Below are 21,793 nucleotides of genomic sequence, written 5' to 3'. Positions count from 1 at the left end.
GCTCAGGGGATACTATTATTGTTTTATTCTCACTCATCAGATGAGGAAGTTATATCTTAAAAAGCAATTAATTTGTGAAATGTTCAGTTAGTAAGTAGCAGAGAGGAGATGTATATGGCTGTGTTGAATTTCAGGTCTATAACTCACAGAGGGAAGTCACAGAAAGCAGGTGAGTAGGAACATGGTTGACTTGACGCACTTTTAAGAATTCCATCGCCTAATATCGAGTACAATGGGTAACATTATGTATGTAACGTTAGTGTATGGACTTTTTTTGAGGAGTCCCATCTAGGGTACCACATCTTATTGAGGAAACAGGCTCCCCTCCAAAAACTCTTAGCCTCCTTAATGCAAGAATTTAAGAACAGACTCAATGGGACGCTCAAGGGCAACTTTCTTGAAGTTGAAAAGAAACGCTCCAGGATGGGTAAGCTGCACGTCTCAGCAGCTGCTTAGAGAAAGGAGATGGAGAAGAGAAGAGGGGATACCTTTGGGTTAGGAATGGAGGCAGAGCAGACACATACAAAGGGAGGTAGCTTCAGAGGAAGAAGAGAAAGCCCCGAGCTATGGGAGAAAGGAGATTTAAGCTCTAGGCACATAAGAAAGTATATATATATATATATATATATTACACACACATACACACACAGAGCTTTCTGTGTGTGGCCTCTTAGAGGCTGAGAGACCTAACAGCCACAGAGAGCAAGGATGCTTCGAAGGAAAAGTCCATTCTCATTAAGCAGTTATGTCTTCTATGTCTTCAATGAACTGTGTGCATCTGCCTTCCTGAGGTGGCCTCTTAGGAGACTGACCCGTCCATCTAGATTACTCTTGTGTTTTGATTAGCTCAGATGTTAGGTCCACCCAGGCCAAAGGTAAAGATCCTTTTCTTCTTTTCCAGGAGGAAATAGCTTTTTCTTTAATGACCTCCTATGCTTCTATAGATAAATAGATACTAATCCATCCATCCATCCATCCACCCATCCATCCATCTGCCCATCCATCCATCCACTCATTCCTTCAAGATATTTCATCAAGTGTCTCTTGTACCTACTTCTACGCCTACTCCAACCTCATTAGCAAGCAGCTGGTGAGGGCATTGAGTGAGTGTGAAGAGAGAAGTAGATACGTGTCATAAAGTCCACTAACCTGATTGGTCAGAAGGCGGAGAAATCTGACACAGCCGAATGTGAAGCAGAGACAGTCAAGAAGGGGCAACTGCAAAAAAAAAAAAAGAACCAAAAAAAAAAAAAAAAAAAAAAAAAAGAAAGAAAGAAAGGGGCTGGGGATTTAGCTCAGTGGTAGAGCGCTTACCTAGGAAGCGCAAGGCCCTGGGTTCGGTCCCCAGCTCCGGAAAAAAGAAGAAAGAAAAAAAAAAAAGAAGGGGCAACTGCGATGGCGAGGCTGTGATAGCTACTTAGATACAGTGCACATTAGGGTGAGGAGGGATCTGGGAGGTTGTTAGAAGCTCAAGAAGAGAAACAATTTAGGTGCGGGATTATATTCTGGTGGTGGTAGAGAGGTCAGGAAGGACTAATTAAGGACTTTTATTCGGCTGTAGAAAATGGAGATGGAAGTGCAAGGTACTCTGAAAGGGTTAAACTTCGGAAGAGTAGTCAGAGTGAGGTTCATGGACTGGAGTAAGGGGTAGTGGGTGGACAGTCCTAGCACAAAGCACAGGGTTGCTGCAGACCCATCCAAACCCCACCCCCGTCCTTTAGATAAGCCATTGGCGTGCCAGCTCTCTACAGAGTCCCTGTCTGTCCACAGTCTCTCCCATGGAGATATAAGCATTCTTTATCCCATTCTCCTACTGCTGCTGCACAGACACCACCCACCAGCTTAGAGAGACTACTGGTCTCAGGTTGCCTGGAGGCGGGGCTTGTTGAAACACAGGTTGCAGTGCCCGCCCCCAGAGGCCTGGGAATTTGTTTCCATCCCTTCTGAGGAGTTCCTGATATAGCTCGTTTGGAGCCCACACTTTGCCAACACTGACAGACACTAAGCGTATATAGAAGTGTACAAAGAAACTTTGAAGATTCATTGGTTGCAGACCCAGAGACAGTCCTGAGAAAGTCTCCAAGAATCAGGCCCAAAATACTTCATCTAACGCCAGCCATGCTTTGAATGAAATGCGTTTATAGAAGTGTACAAAGAAACTTTGAAGATTCATTGGTTGCAGACCCAGAGACAGTCCTGAGAAAGTCTCCAAGAATCAGGCCCAAAATACTTCATCTAACGCCAGCCATGCTTTGAATGAAATGCGTTTGCAGTTTCTAATGAGCCAGGGACTCCTTAAGAGAGATTTCATCATGAATGAAAGTTTGATTTTATAAAAAGGCAGAATCCCAGCATGACTGGCTTTTTTATCTTAATCCTCGGAGACTAACACAAGTGTTAGAGGCAGGAAAGCTCAGAGCTAGCTTGCCATGTCCCACTGAAGGTACTTGTGCCTGAGTTTATAGAGCCTGGAGAAACACACAGCTTCTAAGAGCTAATGTTAAAATCACCGTTTTGAACTGGGCATCTGATTTTTACAGTCGGCTTGCCTTTCTCTGGTCGTGACTTTGCAAGCCTGACGTTATTGATTCTGAAGTGTTGGCTCTGGCTGGCAGCAGTACTAAGTTGCACAAGGTACGTGCAAACATCGCTGAGATGACCTCTAACTAAATTCACCCGTCTTGGTGGGGAAAAAAAAACAAACAAACCACAGAGCCCCTACACCAATGGTAACGTGGACAGATCACATCTCATCCTTACGCTGACCACAGAGCCAAGACCCAAATGCCAGGAGATGTAGGGTGGCATCAGTTAAATATGGGAGTAGATACTGTATCATTTCACTCCCAAGCCTATATAGTGCTCATTTCAACATGATAATTCCCCCATATAACTGAAATTAGGATTTTGAGTTGGAATGCATAGACATCACTGCTAATGTTGTCAACATCAAATTGTCGTCAGCTTTAGCCTTTTTTAATTATATGCTCAGAATCTTTACTTAAAACCTAAATTTCCATGGGAAAGAAAGCACTTTTTTTTTCACACCAAATAGCTTGTAAATAAACTGTTCTCTGCTAACGGAATACAAATTGGGTTCATTTGGGAACCGGTTCTGCTCTGAAATAAAAAGCAAATTTAAATTGTAGATCTGGCTGCCCATTTAGGAAAAACAAAACAACCTCTTGAAATCTAAGTGATACAGAGAATTCCAAACCTTCGTGATAAATACTTTGTGGACACTGAGCTGTTTCGGTGGGGGGTGGGGGTGGGAGGGCATCTGATTTATCTTGCCACAGTGGAGCACATGGGGGACTGAGAAAAAAAATTACAATAAAGAAAGTGACTTGTCAGTCTTTTAGGATATATTTGGTTGGATGTCGTCAGAAGGTAGCCTGCCCTCTCCCTGGAGTCGAGTTGCAAACACTCTCCTCTATAGTAATTAGAGCTAGACGGCGATTACAGGACCTGTGATTTGTTCCGACGCAGTGCCTGCGGGCCGTTTTCCGAGAGCCACATCTCACAGTAGCACCCGGTTGAAATGATGGAAGAATTTATCTCTCAGTGTAACGCCGCGCACCATGCGTGAGCGAAGGCGTGAGCGCGGACTGTAATCTTTCAAAGGAAGGTAAGCGTCTCGGGCTGCTCAGCCTTCACACAGCAGATAACTTCTCCACAAAGAGTGTGACAGAAATATAAAATCGCCCAAAAGCTGCAGGAAAAGGGAAGCATCAGAATCAGGCTGGGGGAAAGTTAACCCTTGCTAATTTTAAGACCCTCCCACCCCCACCCCTGCCTGCTCACACCTCACCTTACTTCTGGTTTTCCTAACTGATTTGTATTTAAAGTGTAAATATGGAGGCACTTGGCTAAATATCGTAAAGATGCGCTTGAATGATTCCCTGCCTGTCTGCCTGAGCTACAGTTCTTCTTTGCTTTTGAAGTTGTCTTAAAATAACCCGCTGGATAAAAACTAAAGTGTGTATTTAACCGACTGTGTGAGAATTGCCTCTCCTCTTTTCTCTTGTCTTTCTTTGAGCTGAGGCTGAGTCCACATTTATGCTGACAAAATAGTGACTGATCGCCTGCAGTGAAATAGAGTGACACAGGTGATCTGAGCTCCTGTCACATGAGTTTGATGACAGGCACATTTTGGGCTGTAGCGGTCCGGTCCATCCAGTTTAAGTCAAACTCTAGGTTTCCTGTTTGTTCCATCTCTTTGGTGTAGAACTCTCTTGGGACAGCTGGTAGGTAAGCATTGCTCCTCCAGAGGGAGCAGTGTGTGCTGGGGGGGGGGGCACTTTTGTGTGTAAAATAGGTATTTGTGACATCCTCACTCCTACATGAAAGTTACCGCTTTTTCTTACCATGTCCCCCTCTTTCTTTCAATATTGCTGATTGTAAACATGAATAAATGTCACCGTTAGGAAGGGACCTGGGAATCCTTGGTGGCAGGATGATGTTTTTATCTTACCACCAGCCCCAGTGGGACTTTTAGGTGGTTTGGAAAGCATCGAAACAGCATCAAGTTCTTGTATTCTGCCTCACTGGTGGCTCAGAGGGGTAAGCAGTGAGGGTTTGGTGAACCCTTGCAACAAAAACTAGCGTGTTAAAGCCAGAGCTCATTAATTTTCCCAAGGTCCTTCAGGCTCTGTGACGTGTGATCTCTTAGGCTGCACAGCTCCATGTTGTCATCACAGTAGGCTAGCACCCGATCCGAGAAGGACTTGGGGTCTAGTCCCCTGTCTGCTGCTCTTACCATTTGGTATTACGCCTTTCTTTTCTTTTTACTGCCGTTCGCTACGTGTGCATGTGATGTGTATGTGTTTGTGTACACATGTGTGCATGCACGTGGAGACCAGAGGTCTGTCATTTACATTTTGTCATAAACTCTTCTGTGGAACCTTGAGCTCACTGATTGAACAACACTATCAGCCCAAAGAGTTCCAGGGATCCAAACTAGCACCCTTGGGTCCTCACTCTTACACAGCAAGCAGTTGACAAATTAAGCCACCCCCCAACAAGGCACCACCCGTTTGTTTGTTTGTTTTAATGAAATTGTTTACTCGTGTATATCAATTCAAGATATAGCTTCAGAAAGGCATGGAATAACCATAAGCCATCCAGGGCTCTAGAAGACATCTTATTAAGTATCTATGTCAGAAGTCTACTTAGTATGTGCAGTAGGACCATGAGCCCTGAGGAGAAAAGCAGTTAGTGCTTGGATCACCCAGGTCACAATGAGGAGTTTCTATAAAAATACACAGTCAATATCCAAGATGCATCTAAGTTCCTAGCGTGTCCCCGTCTCTCACAGTGTTCTGCAGATGCCACAGTGGAAGCACATAGGATATCAGTCCTCAGGTGTTGCAGCCAACACAACCGTGTGTGACATCACCACAGATGTCTGGCCTAGTAGAATTGTTGTGTCTTGACCAGATCCTCATGCCGGCTGGCTTGCAGTCTCTTAGCTTATAATGGAACAACACAAGGAACTAAAACAGAATTAACACAGCCAAGCTGCAAAGGAGGCCAAGGCAAGATTTTATGAGTGCTTTCCCATCCCTAGTAGTGTTATGGTGAGGGAGGGACAAAGAGACAATAAGACAAAACAGAGGGAGAGATGAGAGGCAGGAAAGACAGAAAGACTGGGAGTCAGGAAGAGAGAGACTGAGATCTGGGCTGTTAGGAGAAGGAGACAAATCAACCCGAGTTTGAAAATGCGTAGGGATTGTGCAACTTTGGAACTTTCCCTGGAATATGCTTCATCAAAGTATATTCAGTGAGCATCAGATCCATTTCTATGGTTTCCTTTCTCATTACGTGGGTGCCTTATAAAGCAGCAATTGCTTACAAAGCTGTGTGAAGTCCAGAAGAGACCAAGAGTTGAAGTAGATGTGATCTGAAAGGAAACATTGCGATCCTTGGCCGCATTATGCCATAAGTCATTGAAAAGAAGAGGAATGAGTACTTTGATAAAATTCTTCACGTTTGTGGGATTCCTCGTTAAGCCCACTATGCCCATCCCTCCCCACAGTTTTCTGATGAGCTAAGTGTTGCACAGGGGTAAGCAATTCCACGGGAAGCAAGCACACAGAGAAGGTAGTACCCAACCCAGAAAATGAGTTTACTGAGTGAGCCAGGGAGAAGCACTCGGGAAGTCAAAAAAGATATTCCACGTAAAGAATAGTATCTAGCTTTAAAAAAAAAAAATCACATCGTTCGCAGGAATATGGATGAGAGTTAGTATGAAGTAAGTAGATAAGCCGGTCAGAGGGGCGAAAATCACACATCTTCTGTGTTCAATCATTAACAAGTTTCGAAAGCATAAAAACAGAATAACAAGGAACTTACCAAAGGAGGGGGAGCACAGAGGGCAAAGGGCAGTGTGGGCCAGTGGTACAGACCTGCACTTACAGAGGAAGGATAAACCTAGTGAGCCCACAGACAGCACCAGGTGATTCTACTTAATGATATCGTTTGGCGTACTAGAGATTTCCTGGGAATAGATTACAGGTGCCTTCACCACACACAAAGGTAATAGTAGGATGGTGTTAAACTGCTTACCTTCAGTAGACACCTTAAGATGCTGGGCATAATATACACTATTTATATAATGTTAAAAAAAAAAAAAACCTTATACTGCATGGAGCAGAACAGCAAGATAGAGAAAACACCAAAGTCAAGTTGTAAAAACTGCAATGACGTTGTGATAAACATGTTCTTTAAATTAGAAGGGAAGGGAGGATGGACAGACAGACAGACGGAAGGACTTGGGAGATAGCCTAGTTAGTAAAGTTGCCCTGTCAGGACAGCCTGAGTTCAGAACCCACTGAAAAAATGTCAGGTGTGGTGGCTTGCACTTGTAACCCCAGGGTTGGGGAGGCAGAGACAGCCTAACTTAGTTGGTGAGTCCCAGTCAATAAGAGAACCTGTCTTTAAAAATGTTAAAAAGAAATCAAGGAAATGCAAAAATAAGCAGTGATGCCTTGGAACCGCATTCCAGGTTGTCCTCTGGATTTCACACATGCACGTGTACCAGCACATATGAACATGCTCACACACAAGTATCTGCACATACATGAACACACACAGGAAGAAGAAAAAAGCCCATACAAGACCAACTAGAACAAAGCCTGTATGTACAAGAGTAAACACAAGGCCCAGGGCAGGGCTGTCGGCTCTGCTGAATCACTCCTAGTGCAGGCTGTCCTGGGGCATTCATGCAGGGCCTTATCTGATGCTGTTTTGCATATCACTCTGGGCCCAGGAACTGCTGCTTGACTAAAACAAGTGGAATCAATTGCTAGGATGTCAGAGGTGGCTGAGTTCCAAGAAGTCAAGCCAGGCATTGGCCAGTCTGCTAAACACCCACTAAAGCTATCCTGTGGAGTATTCTGCACCCCAGGGGCTACAGGATGCTCCCTGTCTGTCTGTCTCAGTGAGGTTGATAGGCCAGTACTCTGGTTCATAGCTCCTGTGCTTGGAGGCGTTTGATGTCCCTCCTTACTAGGTGTTGCTACTCCTGTGATTTTTTTTTTCTTTGTTCTGTTTTTTGTTTTTGTTTTTTTTTCCTACACAAGGAAAAGATCATGGGGTGGGCATTCTAGGAGATAAAACTGGGAAATTCTAGAGGAGGAAATAGTGCTCATTCTGTACCCTTTTGCAGATCTAAGGCACACTCAGCTAGCTACCATCCTTCCTGCCCTCTCCCACACCCTAGTTTCACCCCATCCCCTGTATAGTGGGGTTACACACTCAGATAGCAGGCGTCCCTGGGGATATAGCAATGGTCCCCCTGCTCCTTGTGTTCCTGGATGTCACCTAGGAGTCATCTCTGCTTCCAGGAGAGAATGGCTTCATTCATGTTAGAGAGGGCCAGGAACATCCCCTTTGGTGATGGCTGCCATGATTGTTAACAGTCCACGGGCAGTTTTCCTGAATGCCTCGTAGCTATTATTATGATGGCCATGGAAAGGCACAGCACAAGGGGCCACAGTGGTTTCTGCCGTTTCTATTATTCCCAAGCTGTACTCTCTGGGAATCTATTGCTTTGCGTGGGTGAGAGGAACAGCAGCATTTTTTTTTTAATAGTGTTGAAGCTTTGGTTAATATTTAAATCCAGGAAACCCTTTCCTCTCTACCAAGGTAGGACTAGAAGGCTCAGGCAGAGCAAATACTGTGTTTCCTGAAATTGAGCAAGCTGGGGTAGGGGTGGGGTATGTTTTTAAGGTTATTATTTACTGTATACCACAATTCCTCCTCCCCTACCTACCCCTTTTTAAGTTCTTAAATGTAAATAGTCTAGATATTGAATGCAGAAACCGAAAATCTTTCTCACCAGGGCGTGAAACATTTTGTGTCCTGGAGCTAGAATTTACAGCAGCAGCTGGTGCACTGGCCTCCTGAGCGCCAGTATCCAGCCCCTTTCCTGCTGGCCCTTTGTGCAAGGCTGGCCCAAAAAGAGCCAGAGGCCAGAAGGGCCTGCCGCTTTGATCTGCTCCAGCAGCAGGCCCTTTGCCATTGCTTGGGGAAAGGTGTCTTTTCAGACGGTTGAGTTCACTGCAGTTCAGGTAGTGCTTCCATATAAACCCGCCAACCGACCCAAGTGTGAGTGTCCCCTACCACAGTGCTGTTGGCATTTGTTATATCGATCCAAGCCATGTGGTTAAAAAGCCCGGTTTTAATGAACTCTGCTGTTGTCTCCTTTTCCCATTGGAGAAATTAAAAGACTTAATCAAAATGAGGTGTTGCAATCAATCTCCTGCTAATCTCTAAACTGGGGAGAAATGGCAGTCCTTGGCCACAACACTTTTTCTTTTATCAGTTTTCTCTTCCATTATTCATAGTGACACACACACACACACACACACACACACACACACACACATATTGACATTAAAATCTTCTTGGTTGAAATTCAAAGTTGGAAAGCAAAACAGACGAATATGAACTTAGATGACTGAGGCAAGGCTGCACTCTGGGGCGGTGCATATCTGTAACCTCGCTTCTCGAGAGTCAGAGGCAAGAAGAATAGGGCCACGAGCTCCTCAGCAGCACGGTGAGTTCAGACACTCAGGGCCAGCCTGGGCTGTAAGAGACCTTATCTCGACCCTTCTCTAATTCCCCAAGAAGGAAGACAATAATAATTACAATAATAAACCTGTAGTTCATAGACAGCTTAAGTGGTACTAAATATTCAAGTGGTGACACCGGACTATGGACTCAGACTATGCTCACCTGTCAGGTGCCATGGTGAGGTCTTCCTTTACTCAAGTCTAAACTGTATAAATCTAAACTATATCTACCTCTAACATTATATGAGATAGAACTTCTCTAGGAATAGCCCATCACTTGGGAGACGCAGCTGTCTTTCCCAGGAAGGCCTGTTTAGGACACTGCCTAAAATAAACCATAGATAGATCTAGGGTCCAGTTAGCTTTCTAATATGCTATGTGGGGACAGCAAAAGTCATTGCTGTGTTCATCTAAACAGCTTAAAACTGTTAGACCGCCTGGAAGTCTAAATGCCAAGGCTAGGAGTCACTGGGCAGACAAAGTTTAGGACCATCTCCCTGAGTTTTTAAGCCAAAAAAGTCACCAGGCTCCTGTGACCTCTCCTGTCCTCAGGCAGTTTTAGTAAATCCATGTCTGGAGATCATTCTGGCTTCTCTAAACACTTGGTAATTCAGGAACCAGCACATGGCATTCCCTTTTGATAAGTCAGGTGTGTTAAAAACACTGCTTTCAAGGCTGGAGAAGGCATCTGCTAGAAGCCCGTGATTCCCCATCTTTAGTCTCCCATCTTGCACAACTGTTCTCCATCCTATGGGGGAACAAGTAGAGGAGCTATGGTAAAGCTGAAATGTTTCCTATTCAGTTTTGCCCATGTAAACTTAAATCGTGAAATGCTCCTATCTTTCTCAAAAGATTCCCAACCGCTGCAGAGCCTGGCACGTTCTTACCTAAACCACAATGTGCACTACATAGTAACTAAATCTCATTCTTTCGGCATTTAAATATAAGAAATTCAGTATGTGGGCCAGATAGTCAGAGAGAAATCAATCGCTACCTGGCTGTGTGTACTCTGCTGCCACAGCATGAGCAAAACCATCTTCCTGATGAATTCATCATTCTGTATGAAAGCTGTGCATTACTGGTAAACTGAAGGACATCATGGCTTACCATCCATCACGGCCCCACTGCTGCTTTCTCACGCAGAACCTCTTAGTGCTTGCACACCAGACAGAGCCTGGGGCTTCCAGGGCTTCCTTTGTAAATACAGCATTGCCCCAGGCTCCTGCAATGGCAGATGCTGAGGAATGTCTCTGCAAGCTGAGGGCACATGGAACCTTAGCTGCTCCCAGGCCCAGATGCCAACAGTTAAAACTACATAGACTCAGAGTGCTGAAGAGGTAGCTCAGTGCCTAAGAGGATCTGGGTTCAATCCCCAACACCTGTACGGAAGCTCACACATGTCTTCAACTCCAGCTCCAAAGAATCTGATTTCTTCTTTTGTCCCACAACCCATGGGCACAAGGCACATATATGGTACATATATTTACATACATGCAAGCAAAATACTCCTGCATGTTAAATAAAATAATCTTTTTTAACTCATATAGCCTTAAACTTCCAGATACCCACCCACTCCTTACACATGATTGGGTATCAGTCCTCTCTTTTCTAAGGTCAGCGAAGTGGTGCTAACACCATGGGATGACCATTAGCTGACAGATCACGTAGAGCACAGTCAAGCAGACCATGGAAAAGAGAACTCAAATCTCACCAAACACACTGTAATAACACGACAGCATTTGCAAACACCCTTTTAATTGGAGCGATTTTTCTTTTTCTTTTATTAATAATTTACTTAATCATGTTTTATGTGCATTGGCATGAAAATGTCAGATCCCCTAGAACTGGAGTTACAGACTGTTGTGAGCTACCATGTGGGTGCTGGGAACTGAACCCCGGTCCTGTGGAAGGATAGCCAGAACTCTCTCAATCACCAAACTATGTCTCCAGCCCCAAAGATTTTTTTCTTTTCTTATTTGTGGACATGTTTTCTTAACAGCACTGATCCTGTTTCTAGAAACAGCTATTAACGTATACAGAAAGGAACCCTGGAAGCCCCACTGGTTCAATGGGTTGGCACACAGGACTTCCAGAGAGGCATCTCCTCGCTGTTGAGGAAGGTGAAAAACAGCATAGCAGTGTACCTGGCCCTCAGATGAGGGAAAAGGCCCTAGGAGATGCTCTCATGCTGTCCTCCAGTCACTCTACCCTCCACTGCTTTCCATTCTCTCTTTAGAGACAGCCGTAATCCCAGCAGCATAGCCTGTCACAGTTTTATCATCTGCACCTACTCTCACAGTTCTTTTCCTCAACTTTGTTTTTCTCAAGAAATGTATTATTCATTAATGTATGTATAATTTGGTATCGTTCGTTCTCACTGCCAGAGCCCATTGTTGTGAATGTTTTGTTCTATAAGATCTCCAAATTGTTTTATTCTTTCTGTAGCTGATGTGTTAATCGACTCTTTTCCAGTCGGGACTTCTGTTGCTAGGATTATTCTATAATACATACTACTTCCGTCCAGCTTCTGTCTGGAAGCATAACAGCTGAGTCACAGGGGATGCTGCCGTACTAAGCTGACAGGAATATTGTCAAATACCTTTTTCCAAGTAGTTATAACAATTTATGTTTCATTGTTGGGTTCTAGCTTCTTGGTCAATGCTTAGACTCTTCCTTCATCGTAGATGTTAATCTCCTAATTATAACTCTCTCATCCCCGCAGCAGGATGAACCTCCTTTTGTAGAATTATTGGCCATTTTAATAACTACTTTTCTGAAATGTCCATTTGGGCTTCTCATTTTTCTTGTTCTAGGTTTTAATTCTCTTTCTAAAGATAAGGGACCAAAATGTATACCATCTATACTATATCTGTGTGTGTGTGCGTGTGTGTGTGTATGTGTGTGAGTATGTGAGATACACACACACACACACACACACACGCACACACGCACACGCACACGCGTGCGCGCGCGCGCGCGATTCCAAAGAAAGATTCCAAGACTTTGTTCCCTCATGGCAAGCAAGTACTCTTCCATTTGAACTGCCTCCACACTCCCTATGGCATAACCTTTTCACAGTTAACTTTTGTGATTCCTGCTCTATATAGTAATGGTCTAGGTTTTCAAGACAAGAGCAGGAGTTTGGATCTAGTCTGCCTTAGTTAGGGATTTTCTTGCTGTGAAGAGACACCATGACCATGGCAACTCATAAAGGAAAACATTAAACTGGGGCTGGCTGTCACTTCAGAGGATAAGTCTGTTATCATCATGGTGGGGAACATGGTTGCATGCAGGCAGACATGGTGCTGGTGAGGTACAAGTGCTGGAGAGAGCTGAGAGTTGGTCCAAAGGCAGCAGAAAAAAGACTGTGTGCAATGCTGGGCATAGCTTGAGCCTAAGAGTCCTCAAAGCCTGCCCCCAGAATAACACACTTCCTCTGGCAAGGCCATACCTCCTAATAGTACCATATCCTATGGGTCAAAGATTTAAGCACACGAGTCTATAGGGACCATACCAATTCAAAAAAACCACACATGCTACAGCACCTACTAAGTGATCTTAATTGCTCTAAATTTCATCATTCTCTTCTGTAAAATGGAGACAGCAATAGAAACTTTATGGGGTTCTATTAATAAAATAAGGGGTACAGATCACCTGCATGGTACCTTGGATGTAGCAGAAACTCAGTAATTCTTGTATTTGCTATTAGTAGCTTCTCTCTTAAAAGTAAAATAAATCCTGACACAGTTTATAAGCACATCAATACCTTTTCTTGCTGGTCCCTTATAACTATTGATTGAATGAAATAATTTGACTCTATGGAGGAAGATTATTTTTAAATCAAAATATTCTAGAACTAGGTCTCAAAGAACTTTAAAAAAAATCATATACCATTTAGTTATCTGAGTATCGGACACTTAGGTCAATGTCAAGAGTTTTAGCTAATCCCCAGCAGCGAGGAATTTTTGTTTGCACATTTAACATTTTAGATCTATTGGTTTAAATTCAAACTCTTCTCCTCTACAGACAGAGAATGCGCCTAGGTAGTGAAAACGTCTTCGGCAATAATCTGGCAGTAAAAACTAGCAACCAGAACTCAAACTGCCTATGTTTGAATTCTCGCACCTGCACGTATCAACTGTATAAAGTTGTAGTCACTCTGTGCCTCAGCTTCCTGTCTCTGAATTCAGGCTAATAATATCTTGTTTGTTGAGAGGGACACTGTAAGCATCAAATGAGTATAGTATATGTGTGGGTATGAATATGCATTGACACCCATCTCTATATACCTATGTGCATATTAATATCTGTGCCATGGGTAGTATACTTGGTCCATAGTGCAGTGCTATTATTCTGTGTCTGTCTTGGAAGCAAAGCTTTGTCAGACTCACCCTTTATTCATGTCGCTACCTCCTGGTGCTCAGGCTTGCTCAGTAGACCTCTTAGTCTTTTACATTTTCCTGACACAACAGACTGGGAGATGCTTGGTTATTGGTTGTGCTGATCAGAGGCAAAGACCTACGAAGCGAGGGGCCATACATAATACTGGGAAAGCAATGTAAAAGAATGAAATGCCACTCTTTAATTTCTTTAGAGAAGCCTTTAGGAGGTCCGTATTTGGCATCTGTGGTATGTTAAGTCTTCTATTTCAGTCCTTGCTGAAGGGACGTACACGACAGTGCGAGAGGCAACGGCCCTGCATGGTGGGGAACAGACTCCTCCTCTCTGTAAAGGCTCCCTCGTGTGGGCCGTCCGGCTCTCGTGTGGGCCGTCCGGCTCTCGTGTGGGCCGTCCGGCTCTCGTTTCTCAGCGTCAGACTCTTTGTTTGCTTCTGTTATGGCACAAGGATGAGGCACCAGGAAGCCTTGGGATTATAACCTAAAAGGGCCTTCAAGATCACATTTCTAAAGGTCAGAGACGAAGGCAATAATTCCAAGTGTCACTTGGCCCTCAAATGAGCTTTCATTGTGATGGATTATGACATAATCCATTGACATGATAAGGTACCTATTATGTTACAGAGGCAGTTGGCTGAAATAATAGGATTTTTTTTTTTTATGATCACAGTGGTGAGTCTTTCGCGTATTACTGGCTTCATAGGATAGATAAATATAACTTCTATTTGTCAAGACTCAGAAAACTGTAACTGTGCCCCCAAAGTAGGGTCCTTGCCTTGCTGAGTTAATAAACTGTACCACCAAAGTAGGGTACCTTGCTGTGCTGAGCATGGTAAATTAACAACACCAACTGGGTGGCCTTAGACACATGGGATTAGGACTCTGACCTTGTCTCTCCTCCCCGACCTTAAGCAGGAAGCCAGCTCTTGCTCCTCCCTTTTCTTCCCTCCCAACTTCCTCTACCCTGCCCATACCTCTTCCCCCTTTACATTTCCTTCTCTAAGGAAATGTCTGCCCACCCCAGAAAAAGAATTCACCAGAACCAGAGAAGTAGATGTGTAAGTATGTGTGTATATGCGCGTGTGTGGTTTTAATAGGAAGCTTGATAAATATACATGATATAAAAAGTTATCAAATAAAGTGAAACCCTATTTTGACTTCATTCATTTATATGAAACTCATGATGAAACTCAGTGCTTTACACACTGGCCTAATAAGATTAGTGTCCCTTTATTGCTGTGAGAAAATCTGTCCATTTTCTGACCAAATCAACTGGAGGACGAAGGGGCTTATTTTATCTCACAGGTTATAGGCCACCATCAAGGTAATAGAGGCAGGAACTGTAGCAGAGACCATAGAGGAACCCTGATTACTGACTCACTGCCCTGGCTTGCTCTTCCTTGGACTGCCCACCTAGAGATGGCACTAGTCACAGTGGGCCGGGCCTCCCACATCAATCATTAATCAAGAAAAAAACCCTACAGATACAATACATCCCAATTTGAAGGAGGCAATCCCTCAGTTAAGGTTCCCACTTCTGCGATAACTCTGGTTTGTGGCAAGTTGACAAAAGCTACCAGAGATTAAAATATCAACAACAACAAAAACAACAAAAGCCTGTCGATGTTGGAGAGATAGCTCACTGGATATGAGTGTTGCTGAGCTCGGATGCCAACGCCCACTGAAAAGTTTGCAGAGCACAGAACACCTGTAACCATAGTGTTGGAAGTGAGGTGGCCAGGCAGAGACAGGAGGATGGCCAGAGATCCCTGACTGCGCGGCATAGGTAGCTTCAGGTTCAATTTGAGCTGCTACCTCAAATAGTGATGGAACAGGGTACCTGGCTTCTTCCTCTGGCCTCTGTCCACAGCCGACCTCGAGCTCACATTCACCAGATTCACCCATGCACACACATTTAGAGTCATATGGATTGCTGAATGACTGCAGAGAAGCCAAAGACACTCTTCACAGCCGGCCACGCCCGCCTTGCCCAAGGTGTGAGCCACCAGTGTCCTTTTGTAGCTGCCTGTCTTCATATCTACACTTAGGTCTAAGCTTAAGCACACTTTTTTATCTTAATAAACTGCACTTTATTTAATGAGCCCCTTTGCCCTCAGCCCCCAAGGGGGCACTTTTGCATGAAAACGCTCATTACCGAAATGTTAACCATTTTTCTCTTCTTTCTCTCTCTTTTTCCTTTCTTCTTTTTTAATCTCAGCAAGTCTTTGACTTTTAGAAAAGCGGGACATTTTCTTGCAGGGTGCAAGGCATTCTAGCCAAATTTCTTCTCACAACACTCACCGACTTTCAGGTCCCCAGAGGTGACAAGAAAGGCCTGCCTGCGGCAGCAGTAGCAAAATCTAGAATAAAATGACAGAGGATCAAAGTGTGAAATAACTTGTGACTAGAAGGGGGGGGGGCGCTCTGTGCTCTGTCTTTTATTTCTATCTGCAAAGTCTTTGGAAGCAGTCTGTCCTGGTGAAGCAGTCTTAAAAGACCTGAAGCAGTGAGAGTAAGGTGAGGGTATGGTGGCTGTCTGGCCTATTCGTAAGATCCATCAGCACTTTAAAACAATCTGTGTTTAACACGGCAAAATTGTATGTCGTTAAAATGCTAATGAAATGGTAAACAGCTGCTAAGTTTTTATGCTAATGAACGGTGGAGGCTAAGTAGTTCTCCAGCCTGTCTATTAGCATAGAGATGTGATTGGGGAAGGAGGGTTGTGAGCATTCTGACCTTCACTGATGGGGCAATCTGTCTGTGAGTTAGTTTCCCAACTGCATTCTAGTTGATCTGAGTTTGTTAGTACAGAGTGACTTACAGGCCCTGGGGGCCTCTATTACAAACTGTTTTTATCATAGCCACCATTGAGGCCTCATGGATGGAACTCCCTTGCAGAGACCAACCGCCACAGGACAGTTGTGTGTGCTCAGTAGGCTTAGATCGATTCCACCTACTTATTACCCTTCAGACTTAGAATTCTAATAATCATCACGATGATAAATTGCTAAAGGCCATTTTCTCTAACTTCCAATTTTTGCTAGGATTTTAAAATAAGTCCTTTCAGACACACCTCTGTGACATTTGATGCAATTATGTAATACATCATCTAGGATCTCCAAGCTTGAAGTTAGCAATAGAAGTAGCATTACCTGATTAGGAGAGTAATGTGTAATTAAATGCCAGTGGTGTATACATGCCAGGCCAAAACAGATTCTTGAGCATCAGAAGAAGAAAGGAAGAAAAGGAAGGAAGGAAGGAAGGAAGGAAGGAAGGAAGGAAGGAAGGAAGGAAGAAAGGACAAGACAAGACACTGTTCCTTATATACTCTTAGCTGATTTTCTCCACTGAGTCATCATCTGTATTTTCTGATGCCCTTCACTCTCTCTCTCTCCATATATATATACACATACTCACACATACACACATATACATATATATATGAACACACACATATGTATGAACACACACATATACACACATATATGTATATGAAAACACATGTATGAACACATACACACATATATATGAACACACATATATATGAACACACACACACACACACATACACATATGAACACACACACACAATCAACAGGATTGCCAATACTATCCACAACTGACTGGTAACATGCCACCAGTTTTTTATTGTCGGTTTTGTTGTTGTTGTTGTTTTGTTTTGTTTTGTTTTGTTTTGTTTTGTTTTGTTTTGTTTGGGGGTGGTTGGTTGGTTGGTTGGTTTGGTTTTTTTTTTTTTTTTTTTTTTAACTCATCACAAGAGCTAGGTATGCTGGAGGCTGAAACTTCAGTGATTTGGGGACACTTAAAGGCCATTCCGGTTTGGCCTGGCATGGGTATACCACTGGCGTTTAATAGATTTAATAGTGAGGGCATTTTCCCACACTACTCACTTCTCCTTGAAGCAAGGGAGGAATTCTAGGCAATTAAATTATTGTGCCCCCATGCGCTGCGGCTGGCGTTGTGGAAGTTTCACCCTCTTAAGGATACCCTCAAAGTGACATAGATCCAAGTGCCCCCGACCTGACCGTGCCAGTGATATTCTATTGTATCATTGTGCCTGGAAAAGGCACCATACTCTGACGAAAGCATTAATCTCAAACAAATGGGCAGTCACAGAAGACATGCGGTATGGTTTTATTTAAGTGACGTGTTCTGGACAGATAAATCTGTACATAAAGAAAACTGATTATTGGTTGTCAGGCGCTAGAAATGTTGGATGAAATGGGAAAGGGTTACTGCTGCTACCTGTAGTGTTTAAGTCATGAAAGTGTTTTGAATGCGAAGGTGATGCCCATTTACCACTCTGTGAACATGCCAAGAAGCTATCGAATTTATAGTTTAAGTGGGTGAGTTATCTGATATGTGATTAGAATGTACGCATACATACCTACATACATGCATGCATACATACATACATACATACATGCATGGGACTATGTAGGTAGCTTGATAAAGTGTGAGTCATACACTGGTGAGGCCATGAGTTTGACCCCCAGCACCCACATGAAGCAGCCATGGTGGCACACTGTGGGAGATTACTTTTGCAATCTCAGCTCAGGGGAGACAGAGGCAGCAGGATCCTTGACTGCTGACTACTTCCCAAGCCTACCAGACCTGCCAATACCAGTGAAACATGCCGACTCAGAAAACAAGGCATCGGGTTCTGCAGGAATGACATTTGATGCTGACCTCTGGTCTGTACATGCATGAGTTCACAGGAGCATACACATCTACAGAAGTGTAAAGGCTCTCACACAAAGCATGCCTGAGCCTGCCTCCCAGAGAGCCAATGAGGCCAGCAACATCGTTCTGAATCACCAAGGCCTGCATTAAACCAGATACCAAGGGGGAGAGAACGGCTAATATAACTATTCAGGGGACAGGTGCCCAAAGAACACAAGGTCGTTAGGTGTAAAAAACGAAGACATGTTGAGTTCCTGTCCCTGACTCCCCATCTGCAGTCAAACTATCACCTGCTGTCTTGTGTTCCCTAGCCATCCCATGTCTAGACTTCCTGTTTCCCCTGAGAGTAAGAACAACTTCGTGATCATTTTTTAAGAGGACAAATTGAGTCACAAATGTAGCCAGTAACTGCCAAAATCCAAGTTTCCTTCCTCATAAAAACCCTGATAATTATCTCTGGTTTGCGTAAAACAGGCTGCTGGCCACTTAACTCCCAATAGCAGAGAGGATCGTGAGAGGCCCCTCCTTTATTCTCCAGCAGTTTATGGTTTCATGGGTTCTCAAAGGTGCCAGGAGGGTTGGACGCCCAGGCATTCCCCTTATGCCGCGCCTGCGGGTGGAACCTGGGGACAGTGTGTCACCTGACCCTGAGAAACCCTTGGCTTCTGCACCTTTTCTGCATGGGTCTCAGCCCCTGAGGAGATCCTTTGGTCTGTATTTGCCGGGTGCTTGCATCTGCGACTCTTGCCTTTGCAGGTCACAGCTCAGCAGCCTTGCGCGGGCACTGGGAGCTTGAGAGGGAAATGGGTGTGAGAGATTGACTGTGTTCTCCTTTGTTCTTGGCAGGCAGCGCATGCCACACCACTACCCTTCCTGCTCTCGTGCGCACACCCACCCTGATGATGCAGCCTTCGCTGGACATCAAACCGTTTATGTCTTTTCCAGTGGACAGTAGCTCCGCCGTAGGGCTCTTTCCGAACTTTAACACAGTGAGTAAATGCACTCATATTTCCCGTGGGTCTCCGAAATCTCGTTTCTTTCAGATTAGGCCATGGGCGGAGTCTGTTTCCAAGGGGTGTGGTTTAGGTTCTGCCACTCAGCTGTACTGGGAAAACTGCCTCAGTCAGGGAACTCAGACCAAACGAGCTGCAGGTAGACTTCACTAATCTCTCCACGGATGGCATTTGCCCGGCACAGTGTCCACTTTTGACAAACTCTGCAGCGGCTTTCCATCTCTCGTTCCTGAGGTGCCCAAGAACACATTGAGAGACATCTAGCCACACTGATTTTTCCAATTTTTATTATGAAGGAAAAGCAGCAACTGCAAGGTTTATCTCTCTCGGTGCCTTTTTATTTGGGAGATGTTTTAAATAAAGTATGACTTCCATATAAACAGAGTTTTTATTTGGGAGCGGGAGGGGGAGGAGCGGCTCTTGTGAGTTAACGAATCTAACTCTGACCAAGAGGAAAGATACTAATTTTACACCCATGTTTTAGTTATCTGTACAGTGTGTAGCTAGTCCCTGTTATACACACGCAATGAATACTAGCCCACACTGATGCGTGTGCTCACATTAGTCAGCCGACTTCCTTTCAGATGAATGAAAGACGTTTCATAGGCGTGCCAAGTAGAGCTGACATCTTTGAACAGCAGGGTTCTGGGCAGGTTGGAAACTTCTGGCAGGAGAAAGGTTGAATGCTGAGGAGACACATGCATTCCATCCACACCAGATAAATAGACTCTGTGGAGCAGTATGGTGTCCATGAACAAGGCCATTGTAGATGCAGCCATGATCAAAACAAATAATCGTGTTATCACCAGCAGCAGACAGTATGCTCTGGAGGCACTGCCAAATGTCCCTCCTTTGCAAACTTATCTTCCGCAGAAGTGAAAACAGCAAGAGGGTTTTTCCTCAAGGGTTGTAAATAAAATCTGTTGACAGGCCTTCTGTTGGGGCCTAGTGCTGAATGGTGAAGCATAGACAGCTTGGTAAAGGCTCTGCCTTTGACTTGGCAAGCAAATGGTTGGATGTTTCTGGTTTCTTTGGGTCTATTTTCTAGCCAAGGCCAATGAGCTTTTTTTGTTTGGTTTGGGTTTTGTTTTAAGGCCTGAAAAGGAAAGCATGGTTTCTAGTCCACAGGAACACAGAAGTAAGATAAATCCAGCCTGCCTTGGTCAGGTGAATCCAGCCGATGTGAGAGAGTGAGCTTCCCACTGTGAGGTATCAGGCATCTCAGAGAGCTTGAAATCCAGTCTGCCACAGAGTCTGCAATCATTCCAGACAGGATGCTGTACTCGGGACCCTTGGGGGCCCTTCACTTGTCTTTCCCTCTTCTTGTGTCTGTGGTCGGCAGCACAAGGGAGCTGGTGTTGGTAAGCACCCCGAGTGATGGAGCTCTTAAGGATGTGAACCTTTGTTTTTGCTTTTTAATGCAAGTCTCACACATAACTATTAGCCCAAGTAACACAATATTTTTTGTTAAATTTGCCCACAGGAATTTATAGATGCCTTACAAACATGTTCTGCTTCAAATAAAATATCCGCACTTCGGGCAAAATGAAAGCTCGATTCTCTGCCCCTGGTCACACTCTTCCCTTACTAGGAGTGCGCTGTCAACAGCTGGCTGGTATCCGCCCTCCCAGCTCCTCCTCAGAGCAGCACATGTAGCAGATACCTGATTGCAGATGGTTTTTGCAAGCTCAGATACTCAGCCATGTTCTGTGGGTCACTATTGTCAACTTCCAAAATGTCTTGCATGCCTTGTGTCTCTCTTTAAGGGCTATTAAACAAAAATAAAGTGAATACTTTAAAAAAGTCTTTTAACATAAAAATTAAAGTTTGCATTGGCTTATTGATGTTGCAAAAGGGCTCACAGATGCACTGACAAATCATACTTGTTTATTGTGCATAACAATCTTATGATATACTGTATTAATAATGAATATTCTTATAAAGATTTTTTTACTTCTTAGAAGAAAATAAGCTCTAAATTTTTAAATATAGATGTTACTTGATTACCACAGTGAAAAAACAACTACCACAGATACTATAATAAAAGTAAAGCCTACCAGAGATGTTGATTTTGCTCAGTTTACTAAATCTAAGACATGTTCCTTCTAGTGCTATATTAAAAATTAAACCAGTCCTAATGGACTTCTTTTGTCTTGTCTTGTTGAGCACAGTAGTGTAAACATTTGCAGGACCAATGGAGCTAAGGAAGGAAGATCTTTAGTTCAAATCAGCCAAGGCTCCATGGTGGAGCCCTCTCTCAAATGCACAGATACACACACACACACACACACACACACACACACACACACACACAAATACACTTCTGTATCTATATGTGTGTCTATATCTGTATGTGTGTCTGTGTCTGTATGTGTGTCTGTCTCTCTGTGTGTGTCTGTGTCTGTGTGTGTCTGTCTCTGCGTGTCTGTCTGTCTGTCTCTGTGTGTCTATGTATCTGTGTGTATGTATCTGTGTGTGTGTGTATCTCTGTGTGTGTGTGTATATGTGTGTGTGTGTGTATGTGTATCTGTGTGCGTGTGTGTTTGTCTGAGCTGCAGGTTAAATGACTGTCCTTTTCCCAATTGCTTTTTTTTCCATCCCA

At 43.9% G+C, this 21,793-nt stretch overlaps 1 protein-coding gene across 29 annotated transcripts in view; it reads left to right on the top strand.

Annotated features, from left to right (window-relative positions):
• The window catches only part of Zfp385b (zinc finger protein 385B), a 372,515-nt gene that overhangs the window by 261,371 nt on the left and 89,351 nt on the right, over positions 1-21,793 (top strand). For 21 of the 29 annotated variants that reach the window (NM_001433355.1, NM_001433354.1, NM_001107736.3 and 18 more), the window contains 1 exon segment: positions 19,025-19,167. In NM_001433355.1, the coding sequence (NP_001420284.1) occupies positions 19,025-19,167 (143 nt within the window). 29 annotated transcript variants of the gene reach the window in all.

Source organism: Rattus norvegicus, chromosome 3 (assembly GCF_021556685.1).
Source record: "Rattus norvegicus strain SHRSP/BbbUtx chromosome 3, alternate assembly SHRSP_T2T, whole genome shotgun sequence".
NCBI classification, from domain to species: domain Eukaryota; kingdom Metazoa; phylum Chordata; class Mammalia; order Rodentia; family Muridae; genus Rattus; species Rattus norvegicus.
This window is presented reverse-complemented; position numbering and strand designations above follow the sequence as displayed.